Below are 24,363 nucleotides of genomic sequence, written 5' to 3'. Positions count from 1 at the left end.
ATGATTTATTGGCATTATGGCACATTTAATTTATTAAAGGGAGATTTACAAAGATGTATTTCATGGTATATTTTGATGGATGCAGATTCAGCCTCAGCTCTTTGTTCGCCCTTATTCTGAGGATTTCTGTGATTTTCCATTTCCTGTTTCCTCCCTGCAGCCACTTTTACATGAGAGCAGCTCTTAAACATCTGGACTGATCTCTGGTCAACATTTACATCAGAAATATCAGCAATAAATTAAGACACTGTTTCTTACTCTAATCGTTGTATTCTGCATCCAGGATTCTGTAGAATATCACAGATCTCCTTCACTCCATCATCTCCCAGGTTGTTGTTGCTGCTCAGCTGCAGTCCAGTCAGAGGTGAAAGGTCGGAGTTCAGAGCTGAGGTCGGATCATCACAGCTGATCTTTGACAACCAGCAGTGGCTAAATCTGAATAAAGAATAAAAGATGTGAGCTGAAGCCAACAGTCCAACAGAACCAGTTAAAGCAGCCATTCTTAACCACAGTTGGGCCACCAGCGCCACCTAGAGGGCTGCAAGAAACCCCCAGGTTTTTACCTGTGAGCAGTGGTGGAATAAAGTTTACAGAAATCAGAGATGTTGCCGTCAGAATTCAGGCTCTTAGTTTCCACCACTAGGTGGCAGTAGTGAGCCAGTCAGTGGTTAAACACGCTCTAATGAGCTTGTTTAGCAACAATAATCCAGTAAGGTTCGGTACTGGAGAAGTATTTCATGCAGAATCTTTCCATCTCTAGTGCTGAGGGCTGAGAAACTCCTCTTCCTGATCACAACCTGGGAATCAGGATTCACATTCTGGCTTCAATAAAGATCCAACCTGAAACACTGAGAGCTGCTGGAGGCTCTGAGAGCCGTGAAGCCATCACACCCAGACTGGACCCCATCAGTCCCAGAGGCCTGAGGGTCTCACTAGGAGGACAATCAAATGGACAACAGTAGTTTGTCAAAAGAGAAACAGTTGGGACTGTTTATTTGTCACAGGTATGGAGGAGAGCTTCTGGCTCTGGCTGCTGCAGGTTCAAATTCATCTGCACATTATGAGGCTTTACCTTTTCATTTGCACTGGAAATTATTCTTAGAAAATATTTCTAAATTATTTATTTTAATGGATTTATTTTAGATCATATTTAATTAATTTCAACATTTTCTCCAGGTTTTTGAATCTTCAGCCATTGTAGAAATAAAAAAGGAGAAAAAACCTCAGAAGTTTCTAGAACAAAACAAAATGAAGGAACTTTAAGTGAAAAACTTTACTGAAAGAAATCTGAAATTAATCTCAGAAATATTCTGGAAAAAATATGTAAATTTATGAGTTTCAAAAGTAAAACATGTTCAGAAATTTCCATATCAAATTGATATTCAGCTGCAGTTTTTATGCGGTTTAGTTAATATTCAACTAGTTGAACTGCAAATACAGATCCCAACATACATAAAGATGAACGTATGGAACTTTATCTCACAGTGACTAAAAAACTCAATAAAAAATCAGTGACTGTGGAGCGAATAACTTGTGAAATTAAACCACTTCACTGAAATGATGACGCTTCACCTGAGCCTCACAACTTCCTCCTGGTGGCATCTAGAGGAGAAATCTACGCTAGTCGGATCCGTCTGATCCAACCCCATTAACTTTAATTATCCAAGACTGAATTCAACCCAACATATTTTAATGATGATTTTCCTGCTTTAGTCAGCAGGAAAACTTCTCCTGTTTCTGTCTTTTGTTCATCCTCCCAGTCTGGAGGGAACGGATCAACTGAACTCAGGAAGCGTTGAACCCTGAGTGCGGTCCGGGTCAGGGTTCGGGATTTTACAAGGATTTTTCTGGCTGGTTTTGCTTCCCTGAAAGCGACTGATGTTCGGCCGTGACATCTGCAGAGACCCAAGGAAGGCAACGTCTTCCAGCTGCATGTCTGAACATCTGCAGCTAACAATAGTCCCACTGTTAGCAACTTAGCAGCTTCCTTCAGACACTTGGGAACATTTCAGACCAAAACTATGAATCCACCAAAAATGGAAGGTCAGTCAAATAATAATAATAATTTGGTAATTGGATAGGAAACTGCAATCAATGAACCCCTAATAATTTCATTCTAAGTAAAGCCTGGTGGGCTGCCAGGCTTCAAATACACTGGAGGAAACCTGATTTAGAAATAGTTTTTCTGATGTCTGAAGAAAATGAATCAGGGAATTTGAGGATGAGGCTGCAGATGGCAGCTTCATCTCTTTGCTCTTTGTGTTTCTGTTTCCTGTTTCCACCCTGCAGCCACTTTAACATGAGAGCAGCTCTTAAACATCAGTATTGATCTCTGGTCAAAACTTTCACATCACAAACATCAGCAATAAAATAAAACATGGAGACTTACTGTAATCGTTGTAGTTTACATTCTGGACTCTGTAGGAAACCACAGAACTCCTTCACTGCAGAATCTGTCAGGTTGTTTCCTCCCAGGTCCAGTTGAGTCAGATGTGAGGGGTTAAAGGTCAGAGCTGAGACCAGAGAAGAACAGCTGATCTCTGACAAACTGCAGTCCTTCAATCTGAATAAAGAATAAAAGATGTGAGCTGAACCAACAGGATGCAGGTTAAAACTGAAATATGAAAATAATTCATTTGCATGGAAAAATGTTTGAGAAATAAAATTCTGCCATTTTGACAACAGGATGTGTTAAAGCAAATAAATGATGAATTAAAATAATTATTAACGTCTCAGTGAATCATTTTGACAGAGAAAACAAACCTTAAAGTTTTGACTTTAGTGACTGAACTCTGCAGGATCTCACACAGATGATTCACTCCAGAGTCTGTAATGGTTCCCAATATGATCATCTCATTTATTTCCAGTTCAGTCAGATGTTGGTTGGACTTCAGAGCTGAGGCCAGAGAAGAACAGCTGATCTCTGACAAACTGCAGTCCTTCAACCTGAATAAAGAATAAAAGATGTGAGCTGAACCAACAGGATGCAGGTTAAAACTGAAATATGAACAAATGAATCATAAAAATGTAGAAAATTAATTTCACTGAATGTAAAAGAAACATGATGAACTTATGTTTAATATTTGATCCAGTAAAACTGGTTTCTAGAGTCCAAACCAGCAGAACCAGATCCAGCAGGAAATGCGACACGCAGCTCCACCGTTACTCTCCAATTAATCCCACATCAGATGACAAACAGCAAATATACAACATGTAGTCCCACTGCGCTAATGGTGGTCTGAAAACAAAAGCAATAAAAAGTGAATTAATCTGTCGGATCTCCTCTCAGCCTCCCTTTGAGAAGCACAGAGAGCGTCTGCTGGTTTCTATCCAGACTGTGATGATGCATCCAACCACTTGGTGCGCAGACAGTTTCAACTTTACGCACAGAGAACATGGCAGAGCTCACCATCCATCAATATAAGAACAAGTTCTGTTCGAATATCATTTCTGATCTGGACGCTTTAGTGGACCGGAGGCTCTGCAGCGTCCAGCGCAGCTGTAGCCTTCAGTCCCAAAATATACACAATAATATGTCCATCTTACTGGAGAAACGTTGTCTGTCGAGCCCTCAGGTCAATAATCCGTCCATCCCAACAACAACATCCCGCAGTGCTGAGGCTTCTTCTGCTGTTTGGGTTGAGCAAAGCAGGAGGGACGACGGCTCCAAGAGCAGCCAAAGCAGATCTATTCTGTTATTATCTATGCTTCCAAGGATCCGTCTTCCCTAGATCGGCCAATTCTCAGGGCCCTTCAAAGGATCCAAACCCTAAATTCAGACTCAGCTGTTTTTGGTTAGACGGATCAACTCCGGTTCTCTCCACTGACCCTCATTCCTCATTTCCTCAGTGTCCAGTTCACACGACACGATCTCAGAGTCGTCGGCCATTTTCTAAACCTGAGAGACCAAAGACCAGATGACTAAAATCGTAGGTATTACGGTTGGACCGGGCCGAGTGTCAAGACACACCACAAGAGCAACACACCAAACAAAACCAATTTGTCTCACTGACATTCAGATTTCAGACAGAAAATCCCGTCAAAGCCTCGATATCACACGTGGATTTAGAGCCAACAAACACGGCTGATGACGTAGAAGCACTAGCGATAGATTGTGAGTTTATTTTAGGTCCTACTAACATCAGTAACTTGTATGGAACCAACAGAACCAGAAACCAGCCCATCAACCCCAACAGTCAGAGGAGAGTCCTCTTCTTGTCCTGCATTAACAGAGAAATGTCTGCAAGGACAAAGAGCTGCTTGTTGCTGATCAGAAAGAGAAATCTGAGAGCTGATAGTAAGAACAGAGCCAGTTCTCCACAGGAAATATTAAACTGCTTCATCTGAATCTGTCCCAAAACAGACTGGAACATCTCCACCATTCATTCTGTCAAGAAATCTGGTGTGTGTGAGATCTGTCCAGGCCCAAGCAGAACAAACGATCATAAGATGCCTAAGAGACTGCCACAGACTACTGTGTTGAGTAATAATGATTTCTTAAGGTGTAATCGCTGTGTTTAGTATGTTCTTTGTAACGATGAACCAAAATCAAATAATCTATGGTTGTTGAGGAATTGATGTTTTAAATGCATACAAAATAACATTTACATGTGTACGGTTAAATGAAGTGTGGAATCAAAAGAGGAAAAATAAGGCCTGAAATGTGAATGCAAGTGCTGGATGGAACAGGATGTGGTTAGAAGCGCAGCTGCATGCTGCCAAACACCCTCATTTTTAAGCAGCTTTTGTCACTAGAAACGGCATGCTGCTGCGGATTCTCAAGTTTCTAAAATAGGAAAGAAATAAGTCAAGAGAATGTCAACAAGGTTGACATTGTTTATTGCTACTGTTAAATTTTAGTTTAACAGTAGCAATAAACAATGTTATCTTTAAAATAAATCACTTAAGGAGAAATTTATACTCAGAATTAAACCTAAAATAATAATTATTCCGTTTCCAGTCTGCAGATTTATAAAGATAAGACTATCATTTCCAAGCATGAAAGTTTTAAAGAATGAAATGTAAACATGGGGAGTAATTGGATAAGATTCAAAGAGAAACGCTTTTATTAATGTTAGTTGCTTGTAGTAAACATTTACTCTTGTATAAAACTGTAACTTTGATGTCAAGTAATTAGAATCATTGATTATTCTTAGTTTCTTTTCAAAAGACTTGTAGTAAGTTCACTTTAAGTTACAACTGATGAATTATGGATATTATGACATTATAAGTAGATGATGAATTGGAGAGGTAGAATAAGTTATAAATTCGGTTTTTACTCTGAACATGAAATTGTGTTGAAGGATGCAGCTGCCTGATAAAAATCAGAGGAAGAAAGGGCGTGGGGTGGAAATTTAACCGCTCTCGGATTGCAGAGGTGAGATGGAGGATGAAGCCATGTGGTGGCTTCCTGCTTGCGCAAGTCAACCACCCACATGGAAAGAGCCCAGGTGTATGTTACAAGTTAATCACCCACGTGGAAAAAAGAGACAAAAGTTCATGACACAAGTTCAGGGGGGGGCCTGGTTGTTCGTGGGTGGCATGCGCAGATGTTCTTTGTCTTAGTACAACCTCCTGGAGAATGAGAAACTTATAAAAAGTTGAGATCGAAGTGACACGAGGTTCTTCGTCCCCGGAGCTGAGGCTCAACACAAGAGCGGCAAGAAGACCAGCAGAGGACTACTCCCTGGAACCAAGGAAAGCACTCCGGACTAACAGGACGGAGATCCACCGATCCACTGCCTTGGTTCCTCATTGGATTTCCCTACTCTGCACTCAACCCAGCGATCTCAAAATACATCGCACAGACTTGGGGAATTGAACAAAAGTCACAGGATCGATCAAGAGCTGTTCGGTTGGATATAACAGACAGTTCACCTTATTTCAATTCCAAGGAAGGATTTACTTTTTTAAAGATAAAGACTCTGACCAAGAGCTGTTCAGTTGGATATAACAGACAGTTCATCTTGTATCAATTCCAAAGAGGATTCATTTTTCACGGAGAAGGATTCTGACCAAGGTCTTCTGTTGCCGAGATCCAATTCCATCGATGGGTATGAGTTTGCCGCATCCTAAAGCCTTATTTTATAGATGACAGTATAGGGAGACTAATTAGAGAAAGGTTAAATTGATCTAAATTTTATTAATTTTCTTTGTATGGTAACCTCAAGTAAATTCTGTATGCCTGTCATTTTCCCTGCTAAAGCTTGCTTAATAAACGCATATAATATAAAATTCTAATCAGGTTGTGGACCTTGAAATTAATTGAGTCATTTGAATCAAAGTTCTTCTATTTATAGTAAAACCAGTATACATGATTCTAGTAATGTGGTGGCTTCAGACTTTCCTTTGGTGAGTTTAAATAATGGCCCTGGGACTTGATTTTAATCTTAGTCACTAAAAATTATCTAGCCGGTTCCAAGTGCTGTTATATTTTTTAGAAAGGAAGCTACCGTTAACAGAAGTGGTTATTGAAATTATGCAGCTGTCTGGGCTACTCAGCTGATTGTTTCTTAACTGTAACGGGTCATAACTTCTGGATCGAAGGTAGTGAGTGTCATGTTGGGCTCTATTCTTCTCACCCACATGCAGAAACACAAGACGGAGTACCCGAAATCAGTAAAAGAAGTTTATTGAAAAAAACAACGGTGAAATCTGGGTCGGGGGACCAAAGGTGAAAACGGCCGGGTCTGGTTCATGGATTAGGTGATGATCTGCGCCTGGGAGGTTTCGGTGGTACCGGGGTGGAGGAAAGTGATGGAGGGTTTGCTGCAGGAGACCAGGAGGTGCACGGCGTTGGAGGGCGACCAGCGGGTATTTTCCGTGGCGTCACGAGGGCAATGATATTGTGGAGGCAGCCGGAGGTTCAGGGTTCAACGGATAGTCCTCAGAGTTCTTTACGGGTCACCATATCAGGCTAACACTCTGGCAAAGAAGTGTTGGCTGCTCCCTCCTCTTAAACTCCACCAGATAAGCTGATCGCTTACAGGTGCGCAGGTAATACTGCTGCCGGTGGTCACGCCCTCCAGTCTCCACCTCATGGCGACCTCTGGTGGAGGAAACAAAAAAGAAAACAGCAAAACACCCCGGATCCCAACAGTACCCCCCCCCTCAACGACCGCCACCCGGCGGTCCAACAGAAGAAGAAGAGCAAGAGGCGTGAAAATCAGAAATCAAAGAGGGATCCAAAATAAAAGAACCGGGCACCCAAGATCGGTCCTCCGGGCCGTAACCGTCCCAATCAACGAGGTATTGCCAGCCCCTACCCCGCCGACGGGAGGCCACGACCCGGCGAACCCCGTAAGCCGGGTGCCCATCAACGTCACGGGGGGGAGGAGGGGGGGAGGCAGGAGGGCACAAAGCGCTGGTCTGGACTGGCTTGATCTGTGAGACATGGAAGGTGGGGTGTACACGAAGAGAAGCAGGCAAACGGAGACGGACGGCAGATGGACTGATGACTGATTCGATTTCATATGGACCAATAAAACGGGGAGACAGTTTCTTGGACATGGCTTTCAAGGGAATATCCCTGGAAGAAAGCCAAACTTTCTGTCCAGGTGTGTAATCAGGGGCTGGTCGTCTCTTGCGATCTGCAAAGCGACGATTCTGGTCAGCAGTGCGGTGGAGAGCGGAAATGGTTTTGTCCCAGAAGGCTCTGCAACGACTGATATGATGACGAACGGATGTGACAGTGATTTCCTTTTCATCAGACGGCAGCAGGGGGGGCTGGTAACCGAGGGAAACTTCAAAAGGGGACAGACCTGTGGCAGCCGAGACATGTGAATTATGTGCATATTCAGCCCATGGCAGATACCGATACCAATCGGATGGGTTAGTGGAAGTTAAACACCTGAGGGTAGATTCGAGTTCCTGATTCAGTCGTTCTGTCTGACCGTTGGACTGGGGATGGTAACCGGATGTGAGTGAAACCTTGGCTTCTAGAGCCGAACAGAAATGCCTCCAAACCTGGGAGATGAACTGTGGGCCTCGGTCTGACAGGATTTCCTGCGGGATACCGTGAAGTCTGAAAACATGTTTAACCATAAGTTGAGCTGTCTGGAAAGCGGAGGGGAGTTTTCTGAGGGGTATGAGGTGACAGGCCTTAGAAAAACGGTCGACAATAGTTAGGATAGTGGTCATTCCTTTGGAAGTAGGTAACCCAGTAACAAAATCTAAGGCGATATGCGACCATGGGCGTTTGGGAATGGGTAAAGGTTGTAACAGACCAGAGGGGGGCTGATGGGAGGACTTACTGCGTGCACAGATGGAACAGGCAATAACGTAATCCTTAACGTCTTTGTGCAACGATGGCCACCAGAAGCGACGGGAGACCAGAGCTATAGTACGACTAATCCTAGGATGACCGGAGAATTTGGATGAATGTAACCAATGGATGACACGTGCTCTAACCGAGGTAGGAACAAAGATCTTGTTAGATGGACCGGTACCGGGATCGGGCTCAGACTGTTGAGCTTGCAGAATTAGGTCCTGGATCTCCCATGTGACGGAGGCGACTGTGCAACTGGGGGTAGGATGGTGGATGGAACTTTCTCAGCGTCATCAGGGGAATAAATTCTGGAGAGCGCGTCAGGTTTAACATTACGAGAGCCAGGACGGAAAGAAATGGATAAGTTAAACCGGGAGAAGAACAATGACCACCGGGACTGGCGTGGGTTGAGTCTTTTGGCTGACTGCAGGTAAGAAAGGTTCTTATGATCTGTCCAGACCAGCACAGGATGTTCGGTGCCCTCCAGCCAATGCCTCCACTCTTCCAGGGCAAGCTTTATTGCAAGCAGTTCCCGGTCTCCAACGTCATAGTTTTGCTCCGCGGGAGACAGTCTGCGGGAAAAGAAAGCACATGGATGAGTTTTCTGGTCTGAATTGGAAAATTGAGACAATACAGCTCCTACTCCAATGTCTGATGCATCCACCTCCACTATGAACTGCTTCCTGGGGTCAGGTTGAATGAGCACAGGTGCACTGGAAAACAGGGACTTTAGCTTGAGGAATGCTGAATTCGCTTCTGGGGTCCAAGAAAAAGGTGTCTTAGTGGAGGTTAGGGCAGTGAGTGGTTGGGCCGTCTGACTATAGTTGCGGATGAATCGCCTGTAGAAATTAGCAAAACCCAGAAATCTCTGGAGTTGTTTGCGGGATTCTGGGACGGGCCAGTCCAAGACTGCTCTTATCTTTTCTTCAGTGGGTCGCACCTGTCCACCCTCGAGAATAAAACCCAGAAAGGTCACGGACGACTGGTGGAACTCACATTTTTCCGCCTTTACAAAGAGTTTATTTTCCAAAAGCCTTTGGAGAACTAAACGGACATGGTGTTTATGTTCCGACAGATTCTTGGAAAAGATCAAGATGTCATCTAAATAAACAAAAACAAAAACATTCAAAAAGTCTCTCAAAACGTCATTGACTAACGCTTGAAAAAATGCTGGAGCATTAGACAACCCAAATGGCATCACCAAATATTCAAAGTGACCAATTGGGGTCTTGAAGGCGGTCTTCCATTCGTCGCCTTGACGAATACGCAAGAGGTGATAGGCGTTTCTGAGATCGAGTTTGGAAAAAACTGTGGCACCCACGACTGGCTCAAAAGCTGAAGAAAGAAGTGGTAATGGATATTTGTTCTTAACTGTGATTTGGTTCAAACCTCTATAATCTATGCAGGGTCTCAAAGATCCATCCTTCTTACCAACAAAGAAGAATCCGGCTCCCAGTGGAGAAGAGGATGGCCGAATGATTCCAGCTGCACGGGACTCATTGATGTATTTCTCCAGGGTCTCTCTCTCACGACGTGAAATGTTATAGAGTCGGCTGCTGGGTAAGGGAGCTCCTGGGAGTAAATCAATAGCACAGTCATATGGACGATGTGGTGGTAAAGAGAGAGCCTTGGACTTACTGAAAACTGGTGCTAGGTCATGATATTCGGTGGGGACTGAAGATAGGTCAGGAGGGTCTGCCTCCTGAGGAGTCGCCGGAGGGGAACCTGGGGGAACTGCAGAACGAAGACAGGTGGAGTGACAAACAAGAGACCAAGATTCAATGTGCCTTTTAGACCAGTTAATATGTGGGTTGTGTAGTTGGAGCCAGGAAAATCCTAATACAATTGGTGGGTTAGCGACCGGAAAAACAAAAAAGGAGGCAGTTTCAACATGATTACCCGAAATGATTAACTGTACTCGTTTGGTCTTGTGCATGATTTGAGGAAGAGCTCTGCCATTTAAAGCTGAAACTCGCAGGGGAGTGGAGAGCGGAACAGTTTCAATGGCCATCTGCTGGACGAAATGGGAATCAATGAGATTTTGTTCACATCCGGAATCAACCATAGCAGAAAGAGTAATGGACTGGTCTTTATTAAACAGGACTGCAGGGAGTAGGAGACGAGGATTCTTTTGATCTTGTTGATGGTCCGCCAGTCTCCTCGCATCTACTGGCGGACCCGGGTTTTTGACCGAACCTCGCAGTTTGAAATATAATGACCAGAGCCTCCACAATACAAGCACAGGTTTGATTGCATTCTTCTTTGTCTCTCTTCAGGTGTTAGACGTGTGTGCCCTACTTGCATGGGTTCAGGTTCTGGTAAGTTAGAGGACGGTAAGGGGGTAGAGGGTGTCTGGACGGACTGAAAAAATCTTACCGACGGACTCTTCTTACTTCGTTCTTTACTGCGGGCACAGATCCGATTATCAAGGCGGATGGTTAAGTTGATTAAAGCATCCAATGTGTCAGGCTCCTCGAGGGTAGCGAGTTCGTCCTTTAGTTGTTCGCTCAACGCATGAAAATAGGCGCTTTTGAGCGCTGACTGATTCCAATCAGAGGCAGCGGCTTTAATTCTGAAGTCTATAGCGAACTCGGACACTGTTCGTTGTCCCTGTTTGAGGGACCATAATTCGCGAGAGGTAGAGGTCTTGTCAAGAGCCGGGGAAAATACTAATTTGAATTCCTTTAAAAATTCGTCAAAAGTACAACCAAAATCTAGTGAAGATGAAAATCTTGATTCTGCCCAGCTTAGGGCTTGACCGGACAACTGCGATATAATGAATGAAATCTTAGCATTATCATGAGGGAAACTCTGCGGCGAGTAATTGAATAAAATAGAGCATTGTAGCAAAAAGCCTTGGCATTTGCTCCGGTCACCAGAAAACCTTTCCGGGTTAAGTGGTCGTAGTCCGGAAAACATGGGCTGGATCATATCCACGGAACTGGAAGGAGGTGGAGATGCCGCTTGCGAGGCTGCTGAAAGCACCGGTGCGGGATCTGGAGCAGGAACGGAGGCCTGTGGAGCAGAGTTTCGCATAAAGTCTATTAACTCTTCGAGGCGGCGGTTTGTTTCTAACTGACAGCTGGATAATTCCTGTAAAACTGCTTCATGGTTTTGGATTAGTGAATGTTGTTCCTGTAGGGTTCTCCGGAGTGATTCTGCTGGGTCTGTCTGTTGGCCAGAGTGTTCTGTCATGTTGGGCTCTATTCTTCTCACCCACATGCAGAAACACAAGACGGAGTACCCGAAATCAGTAAAAGAAGTTTATTGAAAAAAACAACGGTGAAATCTGGGTCGGGGGACCAAAGGTGAAAACGGCCGGGTCTGGTTCATGGATTAGGTGATGATCTGCGCCTGGGAGGTTTCGGTGGTACCGGGGTGGAGGAAAGTGATGGAGAGTTTGCTGCAGGAGACCAGGAGGTGCACGGCGTTGGAGGGCGACCAGCGGGTATTTTCCGTGGCGTCACGAGGGCAATGATATTGTGGAGGCAGCCGGAGGTTCAGGGTTCAACGGATAGTCCTCAGAGTTCTTTACGGGTCACCATATCAGGCTAACACTCTGGCAAAGAAGTGTTGGCTGCTCCCTCCTCTTAAACTCCACCAGATAAGCTGATCGCTTACAGGTGCGCAGGTAATACTGCTGCCGGTGGTCACGCCCTCCAGTCTCCACCTAATGGCGACCTCTGGTGGAGGAAACAAAAATGAAAACAGCAAAACACCCCGGATCCCAACAGTGAGAGCTAGACGAGTTCCTTTCGCCACCGGTTTAAATAGATTATCTCTTATAGATCTTGTTCAGGGTAAGACCCAGGTCTTAGAGATTTTCCGGACCTGTTAGACAGAGAACCGGTCAGTAGTCAGCCCCGAGGAGTTGAGAGGAGAGGGCGAGGCTGGCTATTGCATAGTAACAAACAATTCACATCATTTCATTTATTTACCTCCATTTGGTTCAGCAGGAAAAACATTTTAAACTCAGAAAAATAAAGTTCAATATTCTGAAAGTCTGAAATATGAAAATAATTCATTTGCATGAAAAAAAAGTTTGAGAAATAAAATTCTGCCTTTTTGACAACAGGATGTGTTAAAGCAAATAAATGATGAATTAAAATAATTATTAACGTCTCAGTGAATCATTTTGACAGAGAAAACAAACCTTAAAGTTTTGACTTTAGTGACTGAACTCTGCAGGATCCCACACAGATGATTCACTCCAGAGTCTGTAATGGTTCCCAGTATGATCATCTCATTTATTTCCAGTTCAGTCAGATGTTGGTTGGACTTCAGAGCTGAGACCAGAGAAGAACAGCTGATCTCTGACAACCTGCAGTCCTTCAATCTGAATAAAGAATAAAGATGTGAGCTGAAGCCAACAGGATGCAGGTTAAAACTGAAATATGAACAAATGAATCATAAAAATGTAGAAAATTAATTTCACTGAATGTAAAAGTCCCAGAAACATGATGAACTGATGTTTAATATTTGATCCAGTAAAACTGGTTTCTAGAGTCCAAACCAGCAGAACCAGAACATGTTATGATGACGTGTTGTTAGAATATTTCAGTCGGGCCTTCAGTGGTTCTGGTCGGGAATTAAAATGGACTTTAAGAACCAAAGTGACATCAGAGGAAAGTTAGATGGGAATCCCTTCAATGTGCAGCTGGAGGCAGGAGGTCAGAGGTCAGATTCTGATTTACAGAAACAGAAAGTTTGACCTGAATCACTTCAATGAATCGATCAATATTGGTATTGATCGATGTTAGCAGGACTCTGGACTAACTGGCTGTAAATTATTCACTATATAATATAAAGTCTGTTTTCCACAGCTGGAGACTTTAAGTCAACAATGTGCCTCAAAACTTAAAGTGGAAACTAAATCCCATTTTTTTAGATATTTGCAAACCAGAAACTTTATTCAGTCTCAGTTTTCAGTCTCAGTTTCTCCACCAGAACATTCACTGTGGGAAACCATCCGATTATTGGACCCGACTCATAAAGGGCTGGTTTCATGGCTTTATAATAAAATGTTAACTATGAAAGAGACCTCCTCACCTGAACTGAAAACTTCATGGGAAGAAGATTTGAATATGACTATACTGGATGAGACATGATATAGTCATAATCCTGGACGCCATCTTTTGGAGAGATGGTGTCCAGGAGGCCATCTCTATCTAGTTTCTATCCAGAAGTCACTCCATACTGGGACAAATGCAAAACTGCTGTAGCCACACTGGTCCGTTAGTACTGGTCCGTACGTACTGGTCCGTATGAACTGGTCCTGCTCCGCTCTGGGTCAGTTCTGGACAGATGTTTTCCTAAGATGTCCAGGTTGGCCAGCAGTAACACCTGGTCCTTTCTTGACTCTCTTTGGGTTCAGTGGTTCAGTGTTGCCTTTCCCAGCCTCTAAACGACGGGCCCTGGCATTTTGCTCACTGATATCGAGGCGCTCAGTTCTGACCAGGTGGAAGCTGCTGCTCCTCCAACTCACAAGCAGAGGCTCTGTGACCTCATGTCGTGTTTGAAACTGGAAAGGATTAGATGTTCTCTTCAACACGCAACTGGTACATTTGAAAAAACATGGGGACCCTTTCTTGACTCATTTCAAAACATACAATAATGCTCCAGATTAATTAAGTTAATTAATTTTATTAAAATGTGTTCTGTTTCTGTCAGGGATAGGAATGCAGTGGGTGGACCTACTGGGCAGTGACCAGGGTGGGTTAATGGGATTACTTTGGAGGGATTATTTTCTCTGTGTGTATTATTTTATGTATGTTAGATACACTTTAACTAGATACACTTCTTTGTATTCACAAACTGTATGTATTAAAGGAAAAAAACTCAATAAAAAGACAGTGATTAAAACAGTTAAAGTGGCTCAGAGGCCTCAGTCCTTGGTGTGGATGTCACTGGTTGACCTTTGCACCCTGTTGCTGTTTCATAACCACCTTCCTGTCAATCTACTGTGAAATAAAAACCACTGGAGACAAAATAAAATCTTGTTTACACGACCAAACAGTAACAATGGTCACATGTGACGTCAGCGTCGTTTATTTGTTGCAGACAAATAAACGACGTTCACAGATCATCCAGGCTGCTATCTGAGGAACATTTCACTCTGGATGTAAAGATGTGAGTCAGAAATGAGGAATAAAACAGTCTGAACATCTGAATCTGCTCCAAACCAAACTCATTCATTTAGAATATTTGATGTTTTTTCCATGTTTTTGTTCATCAGTTCAAAACATTGTGGACTGACGATTCAATATTCAGAAAGTCTGAAACAAGAAAATAATTCACTTCCATGCTAAATTATTTTAGATATTATACTCTAAAAGCAGCCTGTTGTCTAACTGTCACATAAACTACATTAGAACAAAATTATTAACTAAACCAAGTATTAAAGTATTGAATAATTTTATTGGATAAACAGAGGAAACAAACCTCAGGATCTCCAGATTACCGACTGAACTCTTCAGGCCTTCACACAGACGCTCCATTACAGATTCTTCCAGTTTGTCTCTTATTTCCAGTTCAGTCAGATGAGGGTTGGACTTCAGAGCTGAAGCCACAACTTCACCTTCAGCATCAGAGAGTTTAATGCCACCAAGTCTGATTAGAGAAGAAATAAAGTCAGTTCTAGTTCAATCCAGATTATTCAAATAAACACAATTAAAATATAATAACAGTGATGTCATCATCTGATCTTCAGATGATAGAGATTCTCTGTGGTTCATGATTAAACTCGTGGTTCTGGTTCTGGTCCGGCTGCAGACCTGCTGTGTCTCTGGTTCTGTTCAAAGCTCTATTTAACCACAATGATGGAGACAGAGGCTGATTAACAGGTTCAAATATTTCTGGCTTCTTGTTCACAGAACAACAGAAGGTTTTAGCGGTGGCCATCTTGGCTTCCTGTTAGCAAACCTTCCTGTTTCTTCATGCTGAGCTCTGACTGCTGCAGCAGCAACCTGGATCAGAAACTCATTGGAATCATTTTTACTCAGGAACTGATCAGATCTAATTCCTCAGGATTCCATCATGGTGGGATCTTTTTTTTTTTTTTTTATTCAGAATGTATGTCCATACAAAATCTACATCCAGGGTACAATATTATTCTTTTTCTTTTTCAACACCCCACCCCCCAAAAAAAATAAAAATAAAAATACACCCACCCCACCCACTCTCTCTATGTAGCAATACACTTAGTAACATTACGTTTAGCACTATCCATATTTTTGAAAGGCCAGAATAAGTAGTAAAGGATACAACAAAAATATTAGAGGAATCAAACAAGATAGTAAAGATCAATCCAGTTCAGTCTCTCGGGTCTAGGGTGGTTAGAATGTCCAGGAAGGGAGTCCATATCCGGTCGTACTTAGCCAACGTCCCCCGTACTGAATGGAGAATCTTTTCAGGAGTGCAGTATGACAACAGTTCGTTGATCCAGTGTTTCTGGTTTGGAGGCTCCATAGATTTCCAATTTTTAAGTATACACTTTTTTGCTGCAGATGATGCTAACAAAACAAAGTATTTCTTACAAGAATTTAATTTCAAAGACATAACATCTCCAAGTATCCAGATCCTAGGGTCAGGTTCTAAAGAAAGCCCACAAACTGTTGATGTTACCTGAATTACATTATTCCAGTAGGTTTGCAAGTGAACACAATTCCAAAGCATATGAAGAAGATCCCCTACAGACGTCCTACACCGTTGGCATTTGTCAGTGATACTAGCATTCAGCTTATTCAACCTATATGGGGTATAATATATGCGGTGAAGAATATTAAATTGAATTTGTCTATGTTTTGTTGATGTTAATATGGTTTGAGATTAATTTAGTAATCTGTTCCAGCTTTTGTCATCATAGTTGCAGTTTAAGTCCAACTCCCATTTAGATTTTTTCGAGTATTTGTCATCAGCTGGTGAAAAGTCAAGAACAATTTTGTAAACACATGAAATAAGTCCTTTTGTTGTGGTACGTTTAGGATCTAATAAACATGATTCAAGCAGAGTTTCCTCTGGTTTATTTGGAAATATTTCTACTGTTTGGGTCTTAATCCAATGTCGGATCTGCAAATATTTGAAATGATTGTGTCTATGCAAGTCATAAAATTCAGATAATTGATCGAAGCTGGCAAAGACATTATTGGTATAAAGATCGCCAACTGACCTAATGCCTTTTCTGACCCAAGTTTGTAGTATAACATCTGCTATAGGCTGGGGGATGCTGGGGTTGTCTTTAAGTGGTGTGTTAACCAACAGTTGTATCTTAATGTTCAAGAGAGTGTGTAACTGAAGCCATGCATTGTAGGTAGCTAAAATTAAAGGATTTGATGTCATTGTAGAAAGTTGCTTTTTTTTTTTTTTTTAGAACTTAGAATTTTATTATTTTTGCAGAGCAATAATACAACCATGCATTAAAGGTACATGACACAAATGTTGACAATATAAAGTTTTCCATAAATAAACATCTTAGTCACAAATGTAGGTTCATCGTCATACAACCCCAAAATAAGGATACAGTTTGGGAGGGATAGCTAGACATCATATGCCAAGAGACAAACTTGTTGGGTTTATTTACATCAACATTGCTTCTGCTGGCCCCCAGCGCAGGCTAAAAGTGTTTTTTTGAAGTCTTAATGAGTAGGTTATCTTTTCCATTCTATACAATTCCCTTACTTTTTGGACCCATAAGTCATAGGAAGGAGGCTCCAGCTGCATCCACCTCATTGTGATGCATTTCAGGGCAGCTGTAAAAAGGACATTTAACAGAAATGCTTTGGCCCGTCCTTGCAAACCATCTGGTATAATCCCAAGTACCACAACTGCAACATCCTTTGGTATAACTCCTGGGAAAATATGGTTTATAGTTCTGTACACCTCATCCCAAAAGTTTTGAAGTTTGGGGCATGACCAAAAGATGTGTGTATGATTGGGGACAGCTGAGCCACAATTTCTCCAACACAAGCTTGGTACTTTAGGATCCATCTTGGCAACCACATCTGGGGTCCTGAAATATCTGCTAATAATTTTCCATTTATATTCCCGCCACGTATTTGAGTTTGTAACTCTATGAGCCTCAATCCAGACTCCCTCCCAGCCTCGTCAGAGATTATTTTGGCCGTCTCTGCCTCCCATCTTTGTTTTGTCCAAGTGGTTTCGTTAAGGTTCATTGACAGAAATACACTATATAACTTTGCTATAAATTTTTTATCTCCTCCCCCTTTCTGGTAATGGATTAGAAGGTTTTCTAATGGTGTTGGATTTAGCACTTTTTCCCAGTCCTTGTGCACGAGCAAAAAAGAGCGCAGCTGTAAATATCTAAAGAAATCACTTTTTTGGAGATGAAAATTCCTACATAACTCTTCAAACGACATAAGATTGTTTCTGTCAATCAACTGATGAAGAAATTTAAGCCCCTGTTCAGCCCATTTAGAAAAATTTTTGTCCAAGAGATTGGGTGTGAAGGATTTAATATGTTCAATGCTTGTTAATACTGATAAACCTCTCGGCAGCTTGAAAGAAATTCGCACTTTGTTCCAAATGTCAAGTGTGGTTTTAGTCCACAATGGCAGTTCCTTAACTGGGATATCTAAAAATGGCAATACCTTTAATGGTACTGAGCATTTTGCTTGCTCAATGCTGAGCCATCTTGTTTGAGAATCCTGTTGGATCCATGAGATTAAAGGCTTTAACTGAGCTGCCCAGAAATAGTATTTTAAAACCGGAAGCTTGAGACCCCCTTCCGTCTTACTTCTTTGTAGTGTTTTATATTTTATGCGGGGGCGCTTGCTTTGCCATATGAATTTTGATATAATTTTATCCAATTCAACGAACGTGGACTTAGTTATGCCAACTGGTAACATTTGGAACAAATACAATAATCTGGGTAACAGATTCATGCGAATGGTTTCAACGCGACCAAGGAGGGACAAAGGCAATGCTGACCATCGCTCCAGGTCTTTTTTAATTATATCCAGTGTTTTAGTGTAATTGACGTGATACAAATCATTTAATGAGAGGGGAATATTGATGCCTAGGTATTTAATGCCTTCCCTTGGCCACCTAAAACCGCTCTGTTGTTTAACCCCCAATGGAATATTGCTATTGACATCCATTGCCTCTGTCTTATCAACATTTATTTTATAGCCAGAAAAATGGCCATAAACAGAAATCATTTCCCTCAGACGTGGTATTGATGATGTAGGATCAGACAAATACAGGAGTACATCATCTGCATAAAGAGATATTTTATGTTCCTCTGTGCCAATCAAAATCCCTTTAATTTCATCATTGTCCCTGATAAGCTGGGCTAATGGCTCGATGCTAATTGCAAACAAAAGAGGTGACAAAGGACACCCTTGTCTGCATCCGCGTTCCAACTTAAAACTTGCCGACCTGAAACCATTAACTCTTACAGCCGCTTGTGGGGATGAATATAATGTATGTATCCAATCTATAAATTTGGGCCCAAATTTAAACCTCTTTAATGTTTGAATAAGGTATTTCCACGACACACGATCAAAAGCCTTTTGGGCATCTAAAGATATTACAGCTGTCATAGCTTTATTTTCTTTTTGGTGAGACATAATATTTAATAAACGACGCAGATTATTTCCATAGTGCCTCCCGACAATAAATCCGGTTTGATCTGGATGTATGATTTGATTTATTATGACATTTAATCGTCTTGCCAGAATACCAGTTAGAATGCGTCCGTCCCCATTCAGCATGGATAATGGCCGATCGACCCATGATCAGTGGATCTTTACCTTCTTTATGTAATACAACTATTGTGGCATCAGACCAGGATGGCGCCATTGTTTTAGTTTCTAAAGAAAAGCGTTATGCTTCCAATAAAAGTGGAGTAACGATGTCTATGAAACATTTATAGAATTCATTTATGAAACCATCGGGGCCAGGACTCTTATTATTTTTAAGGGATAAGATAACATTTTTAATTTCTTCTACTTGAATTGGCTTATCTAATTGTTTAGCTACAGTATCAGATAATTCTGAAATTTGTATATTTTGTAAGTAGTCACCTATTTTATTCTCATCACTGCAAGTGTCAGTGTCTCGGTATAAAACCTTGTAAAATTCAGCAAATGTTTCAGCAATATCCTTTGGTTTTAAGATGGATTTATTGCCCGATTTCAGCTTTTGAACAACATTTGAGGACTGTTGTTTTTTAAGTCGGAAGGCCAGAAGCCTGCTCGCTCTATTTCCATTTTCATAATACTGCTGCTTAGCAAAACGAAGGTTACCTTCTATCTTTTCTGATAATAAATCTTGGAGCTCTCTACGTGATGTATTCAAATCATTCAGAATTTTGGATGCTCTAGTCTTTTTATGTTGAAGATCCAGATCTCGAATTTTATCTTCTAAATATTTCTGTTTGGCTGCTTTTTGTCTTTTTTTTGCTGTGGTGTAGGAGATGATTCTACCTCTTAAATAGGCCTTTGCACAGTCCCACAGCATGATAGGAGATGTGTCAGGGCTGTTGTTTATGTCCAAATCATTTTTGAGGTCAGATTTAACAAAATCAATGAATTCCTTGTCATTAAGAAGGGAGGTATTGAGTCTCCATTGCTTAAACGATGGGGTCAATCCTATATTCCACTGGAGAGTAACAGGTGCGTGGTCAGAGATTGTGATGGGCAATATTGTGATATCCTCAATTCTGTGTAGCTCAGCCTTGGAAGTAAAAAAGTAATCTATTCGTGAGTAAGATGCATGTCGGTTTGAGTAAAATGTAAAATTTCTGTCTTTTGGGTATTTGGATCGCCATACGTCCACTAATCCAGTTTCCACAGACATATTTTTAAGCATTTTACCCATCTTAGATATGGGGGTCTGAGAGGCCGGTTGCCTATCTAGGTTTGACATTACACAATTAAAATCCCCCCCCACAATCAACAGACCGGAGCTGTACTCTGCAATCATATTGAAAACTGACTTAATAAACCCTGGAACATCTTCATTAGGGGCGTATACATTTATAAAGGATACCACTGTTCCATCAATTATCCCATTTACCAAAATAAATCTGCCCTCCTTGTCCTTATGTACTAACGTTTCAGTAAAATTAATTTGCCTATGTATTAGTATAGCCACACCCCTTTTCCTGCCAGAGCAATGTGACGAATAGTAAACTTTATCAGCCCAAGACTTACTTAATTTTGTATGTTCCACATCTGATAGATGTGTTTCTTGCAGCAATGCTACTTGACATTTTGATTGTCTGAGTTGCAGCAATACTTTTTTTCTTTTCATTGGACTATGCAAACCCTTCACGTTATAACTTGTTACAGTTAATGTACTCATAACTGATTTAATTTAAAAATGTATATGTGATAGTATTGTGCTGGAGGCAGAGACGGCCGTTTGACGGGTGGAACCAAACATTTGAGTAACATGAACGATGAACACCAAGACGATACAATAAAATAGTAAGACTTTGCTGTGCAATATTGTCAAAACTAATATTCAAATGCTCTGTTTTTTTAGTTGAAGTAAGATCCTCGGGGAACAGAAGGATCAAAACGCAGGAAACACAATAAAAAATGAACATAGATAACATAATGCAAGGTAGTGGGTTTAAGTCCCTAGCCACTATAGGAAGCGGCAACAAACACAACCGAAAGAGAATTGGATGTGTGCAACAACAACAACAAAAAGAGAAATTAAGAGTGTGGAAGTTCAGGCTCCTGCAGGAGAAGTACTTTAACCACAGCATAGAATCTACTAGTAATATTAATGCAACTTAATTATAACTTAGTAATTTAACAAGGTTAGAAGTGTGCACCTTTCAAACGTATCAGTTTAGATAAGTGACATTGAACGCAATTACAGTTGGCATTTAAGCACTAAAGACAATATTTCAGAGTTGGGATCTGCTGGTCCGAATTGTGTCATATTAGCATTTGCAGTTTCGCTTACGTTTCAGTTCCAGTTATTGCAGTGGGGATGGTTTTCCGTATGTAGTCCATGGCCTTCACGGGATCCCGAAACTCCTTACTGTCCTCTTTGTATGTGATTTTGAGTCGTGCTGGATAAAGTAATCCGAAGCGCACATCGCTCCGTCCCCGTAAAGCTTTCCGTGCATCGGAGAAGGCTGCGCGTGCCTTGGCCACACTGGTGGTGTAATCCGGGAAGATTGCGATTCTTTTACCCTTGTAGGTCAGCGGGGCTTTTTCCCTGGCTCTTCTCAAGATGTCAGCGGCGTCTCCATCATAATGCAGCTTGGCTATGATCACACGAGGTCTCTCTCCGTCTCCCGGTTTCGTCAGAGCGGCTGTTCGGTGTGAGCGATCGACTTTTACATCCCGGTCCATCTGGAGCACTTCTCTAATAATTTTAGAAACCTCTGCAGGGCTGGCGGAGTTCGGCTGTTCCTCAACGCCAACTATACGGATGTTTCCGCGTCTCATCCTCCCCTCCATGTCCTCGCACTTGTCCCGTATCTTAACCAGCTCGCTCTGAAGTTCAGTAACGGTAGTCTGCAGAGTGTTTACCTCATCAGACCATGTAGACAATCCACCTTTCATATCTTCAATGTCTGTTTTTACTGAGGTGATTTCTGCACGGGTGGCGGTGGCATTGCTGGCTATTTCGGCCCTCACTGCGTTGATATCAGCTCTGAGGGTGGCGAACTCTTCAGACAGCGCACTCCTCATTTCCTCCCTTATAATTTTGGAGATTTCCCCTCGTATAGAGGTTAGGATATCGGCTCTCAACTCTTCACACATACCAGGGCTCTTGGGTCGTGGGTCCTCTTCTGGAGTACGCTGCCTCGTGGATCTGGAATTAGCCATTAGCTTTGCCGTGTTACCGTCGTACTTGAATTTGCGAAGTTTATCCGCCATTTATCAAGTAAAGTCTACTGGAACGGAATTCTTTACAGTCCAACACCTCTATTAATCCGATTTAGGTCGCAGTTAGTGAGCAATTGTGGTTTTTAAAGCGAAAATGTGGATAAGCCTGCAGGAGCTCTGAAAATATCCGTCTTTACTCCATCTTGGCTCACTAGCGCCCCCGAAAGTTGCTTTTTTGAACTCAAAAAGGGGATGATTGCTAACGAGATGGATTTTAATTCTTGTTGTTCTATCGAGACCCACCTCACATCGTTGCCATTTGAATAAATCCACATCCATAAAGTACGGAACTGGGAGGCCAGGTAATACACTCTGAAATTTGGAAGATTTAATCCGCCTTTAGCATAGGGAGCCTGTAAAGTAAGAAGTTTAACTCTTGGGACCTTCTTTTGCCATAAAAACAGAGAAATTGCTTTATCCAAATCTTTAAAAAATGTCATTGGGACTTTTAAGGGGACACATTGAAATAAGTAAATAAATTTAGGTAATATAGACATTTTAATTGAATTGACTCTGCCAACCAAAGATAGTGGGAGATCCATCCATCGCTCCAGCTCTGCTTTGGTTTTATTAAGTAATGATGTGTAATTCTTTCGGTAAATTTGATCATACGAGGAACTAATATTAATGCCAAGGTATGTAAAACCATCTATGCACCATTTAAATGAACCAGGCAGCAATTGTGTCTCCTGTTCTGTCATATTAAGTGGAAACGCTTCACTTTTGGAGTAATTGATTTTGTAGCCAGAGACTGCACTGTATGTCCCAAGGCATGCCAGTAAAGATGGAAAGGATTTAGACGGTTGAGATATGAATACTAACAGATCATCTGCATATAACGCAAGTTTATGTTCTTCTGTACTTACATTTATACCTGTAATAGTTGAGTCAGAACGGATAGCAATTGCTAATGGTTCTATAGCAATGGAGAATAGGCTAGGAGAACTTGGGCAGCCCTGCCTACAGCCTCGGGAGAGCGAGAAGGCGTCCGACAGAACCCCATTGGTCAATATCTGTGATCTAGGGCTATTGAAGAGTGTTCTTACATATCTAATAAAGGTTTCACCAAAATTCATAGCTCTCAGGGTCTCAAAAAGAAAATCAGGTTCAATTCTGTCAAACGCCTTCTCAGCATCCATAGAAAGTATTACCAGGGGTACCTCTGTCTTTTAGCAATATCAATAACATGAAACAACCTCCGAATATTGTCCGCTCCCTGCCGGTTCTTAACAAAGCCTGTTTGGTCTGCATGAATAATTTTTGGGATTATTTTCTCCAGTCGAGATGCTATTATTTTAGACAAGATCTTATAGTCGGAGTTGAGAAGGCTCAAGGGTCTATAATTACCACACTTTTGTACATCTTTTCCAGGTTTTGGAAGCAATGTTATTGTTGCAAGTTCTAAAGATTGAGGAAGTACTGTCTTTTGAAATGCCTCCTTAATCATACTTGTAAGGGGGGTTAATAATTTATTTGAAAAAGTTTTAAAATATTCAATTGGAAAGCCATCTGGCCCTGGGGCTTTATTATTTTGTAATGACTTAACAGCAAGGCGAACCTCTTCCTCACTTACCTCACCGTCCAATATGTCTTTGTCGGCTGTATTAATCTTGGGTAAATGTAACTGATTCAAAAATTGTTTTATATCTACACTGTCTTTGTGAAGCTCAGATTTATATAACGATTGATAATATTTTCTAAATTCCAAATTTATGTCTTTTGTATTTTCTAAATGTCTACCATCATCCGTTTTAATACTCTGAATAAATTTTTCATTGTCCTCTTTTTTTATCTGCCACGCCAGTAGTTTGCTTGTTTTATTGCCGAATTCGTAGTAATGATATTTTGTTCTAGCCATTGCTGCCTCAGCTTTACTTGTACACAGGTTGTCATATAAAATCCGTTTTTGTTTCAAAGCACTAAGTAATTCTGGGCGTTTTGTTCTTGAATGGTCAATTTCCAAAGTCCTTATATCTTTTTCTATTTGAGAAAGCTGTTCCCTCTTTTGTTTGTTTTTATGTGAAACATATGAAATAATATGCCCTCTCATATAAGCTTTGAGCGCTTCCCATATATTTGAATGTGAGGAGGTATTCAAATTTACTTCTAGATACATATCGATTTTGGTATTCATAAAAGTGACAAATTCTGGGTCTCTAAGAAGATATTCTCTGAATCTCCATCTAGGAGAAGAGGAAACAGGTTGATGAAATTCTAACTTCA

The 24,363-nt window shown here is 41.5% G+C and overlaps 1 protein-coding gene across 44 annotated transcripts in view; it reads right to left on the bottom strand.

Annotated features, from left to right (window-relative positions):
* The window catches only part of LOC122824368 (NACHT, LRR and PYD domains-containing protein 14-like), a 155,583-nt gene that overhangs the window by 96,726 nt on the left and 34,494 nt on the right, over positions 1-24,363 (bottom strand). For 34 of the 44 annotated variants that reach the window (XM_044104896.1, XM_044104897.1, XM_044104921.1 and 31 more), the window contains 5 exons: positions 14,708-14,875; positions 12,420-12,602; positions 2,764-2,946; positions 2,390-2,563; positions 259-435 (listed from right to left, as the gene is read on the bottom strand). The exons of 5 other annotated variants lie outside the window; for them this stretch is intronic. In XM_044104896.1, the coding sequence (XP_043960831.1) occupies positions 259-435; positions 2,390-2,563; positions 2,764-2,946; positions 12,420-12,602; positions 14,708-14,875 (885 nt within the window). Of the gene's footprint in view, positions 1-258; positions 436-2,389; positions 2,564-2,763; positions 2,947-8,468; positions 8,839-9,745; positions 9,839-9,904; positions 10,001-12,419; positions 12,603-14,707; positions 14,876-24,363 lie in introns of those variants that run through there. 5 more of the 44 variants (XM_044104910.1, XM_044104904.1, XM_044104944.1 and 2 more) reach the window with 5 other exon arrangements.

Source organism: Gambusia affinis, linkage group LG21 (genome assembly GCF_019740435.1).
Source record: "Gambusia affinis linkage group LG21, SWU_Gaff_1.0, whole genome shotgun sequence".
NCBI classification, from domain to species: domain Eukaryota; kingdom Metazoa; phylum Chordata; class Actinopteri; order Cyprinodontiformes; family Poeciliidae; genus Gambusia; species Gambusia affinis.
Note: the sequence above shows the minus strand (reverse complement) of the source record. Positions and strands in the feature narration are given on the sequence as shown.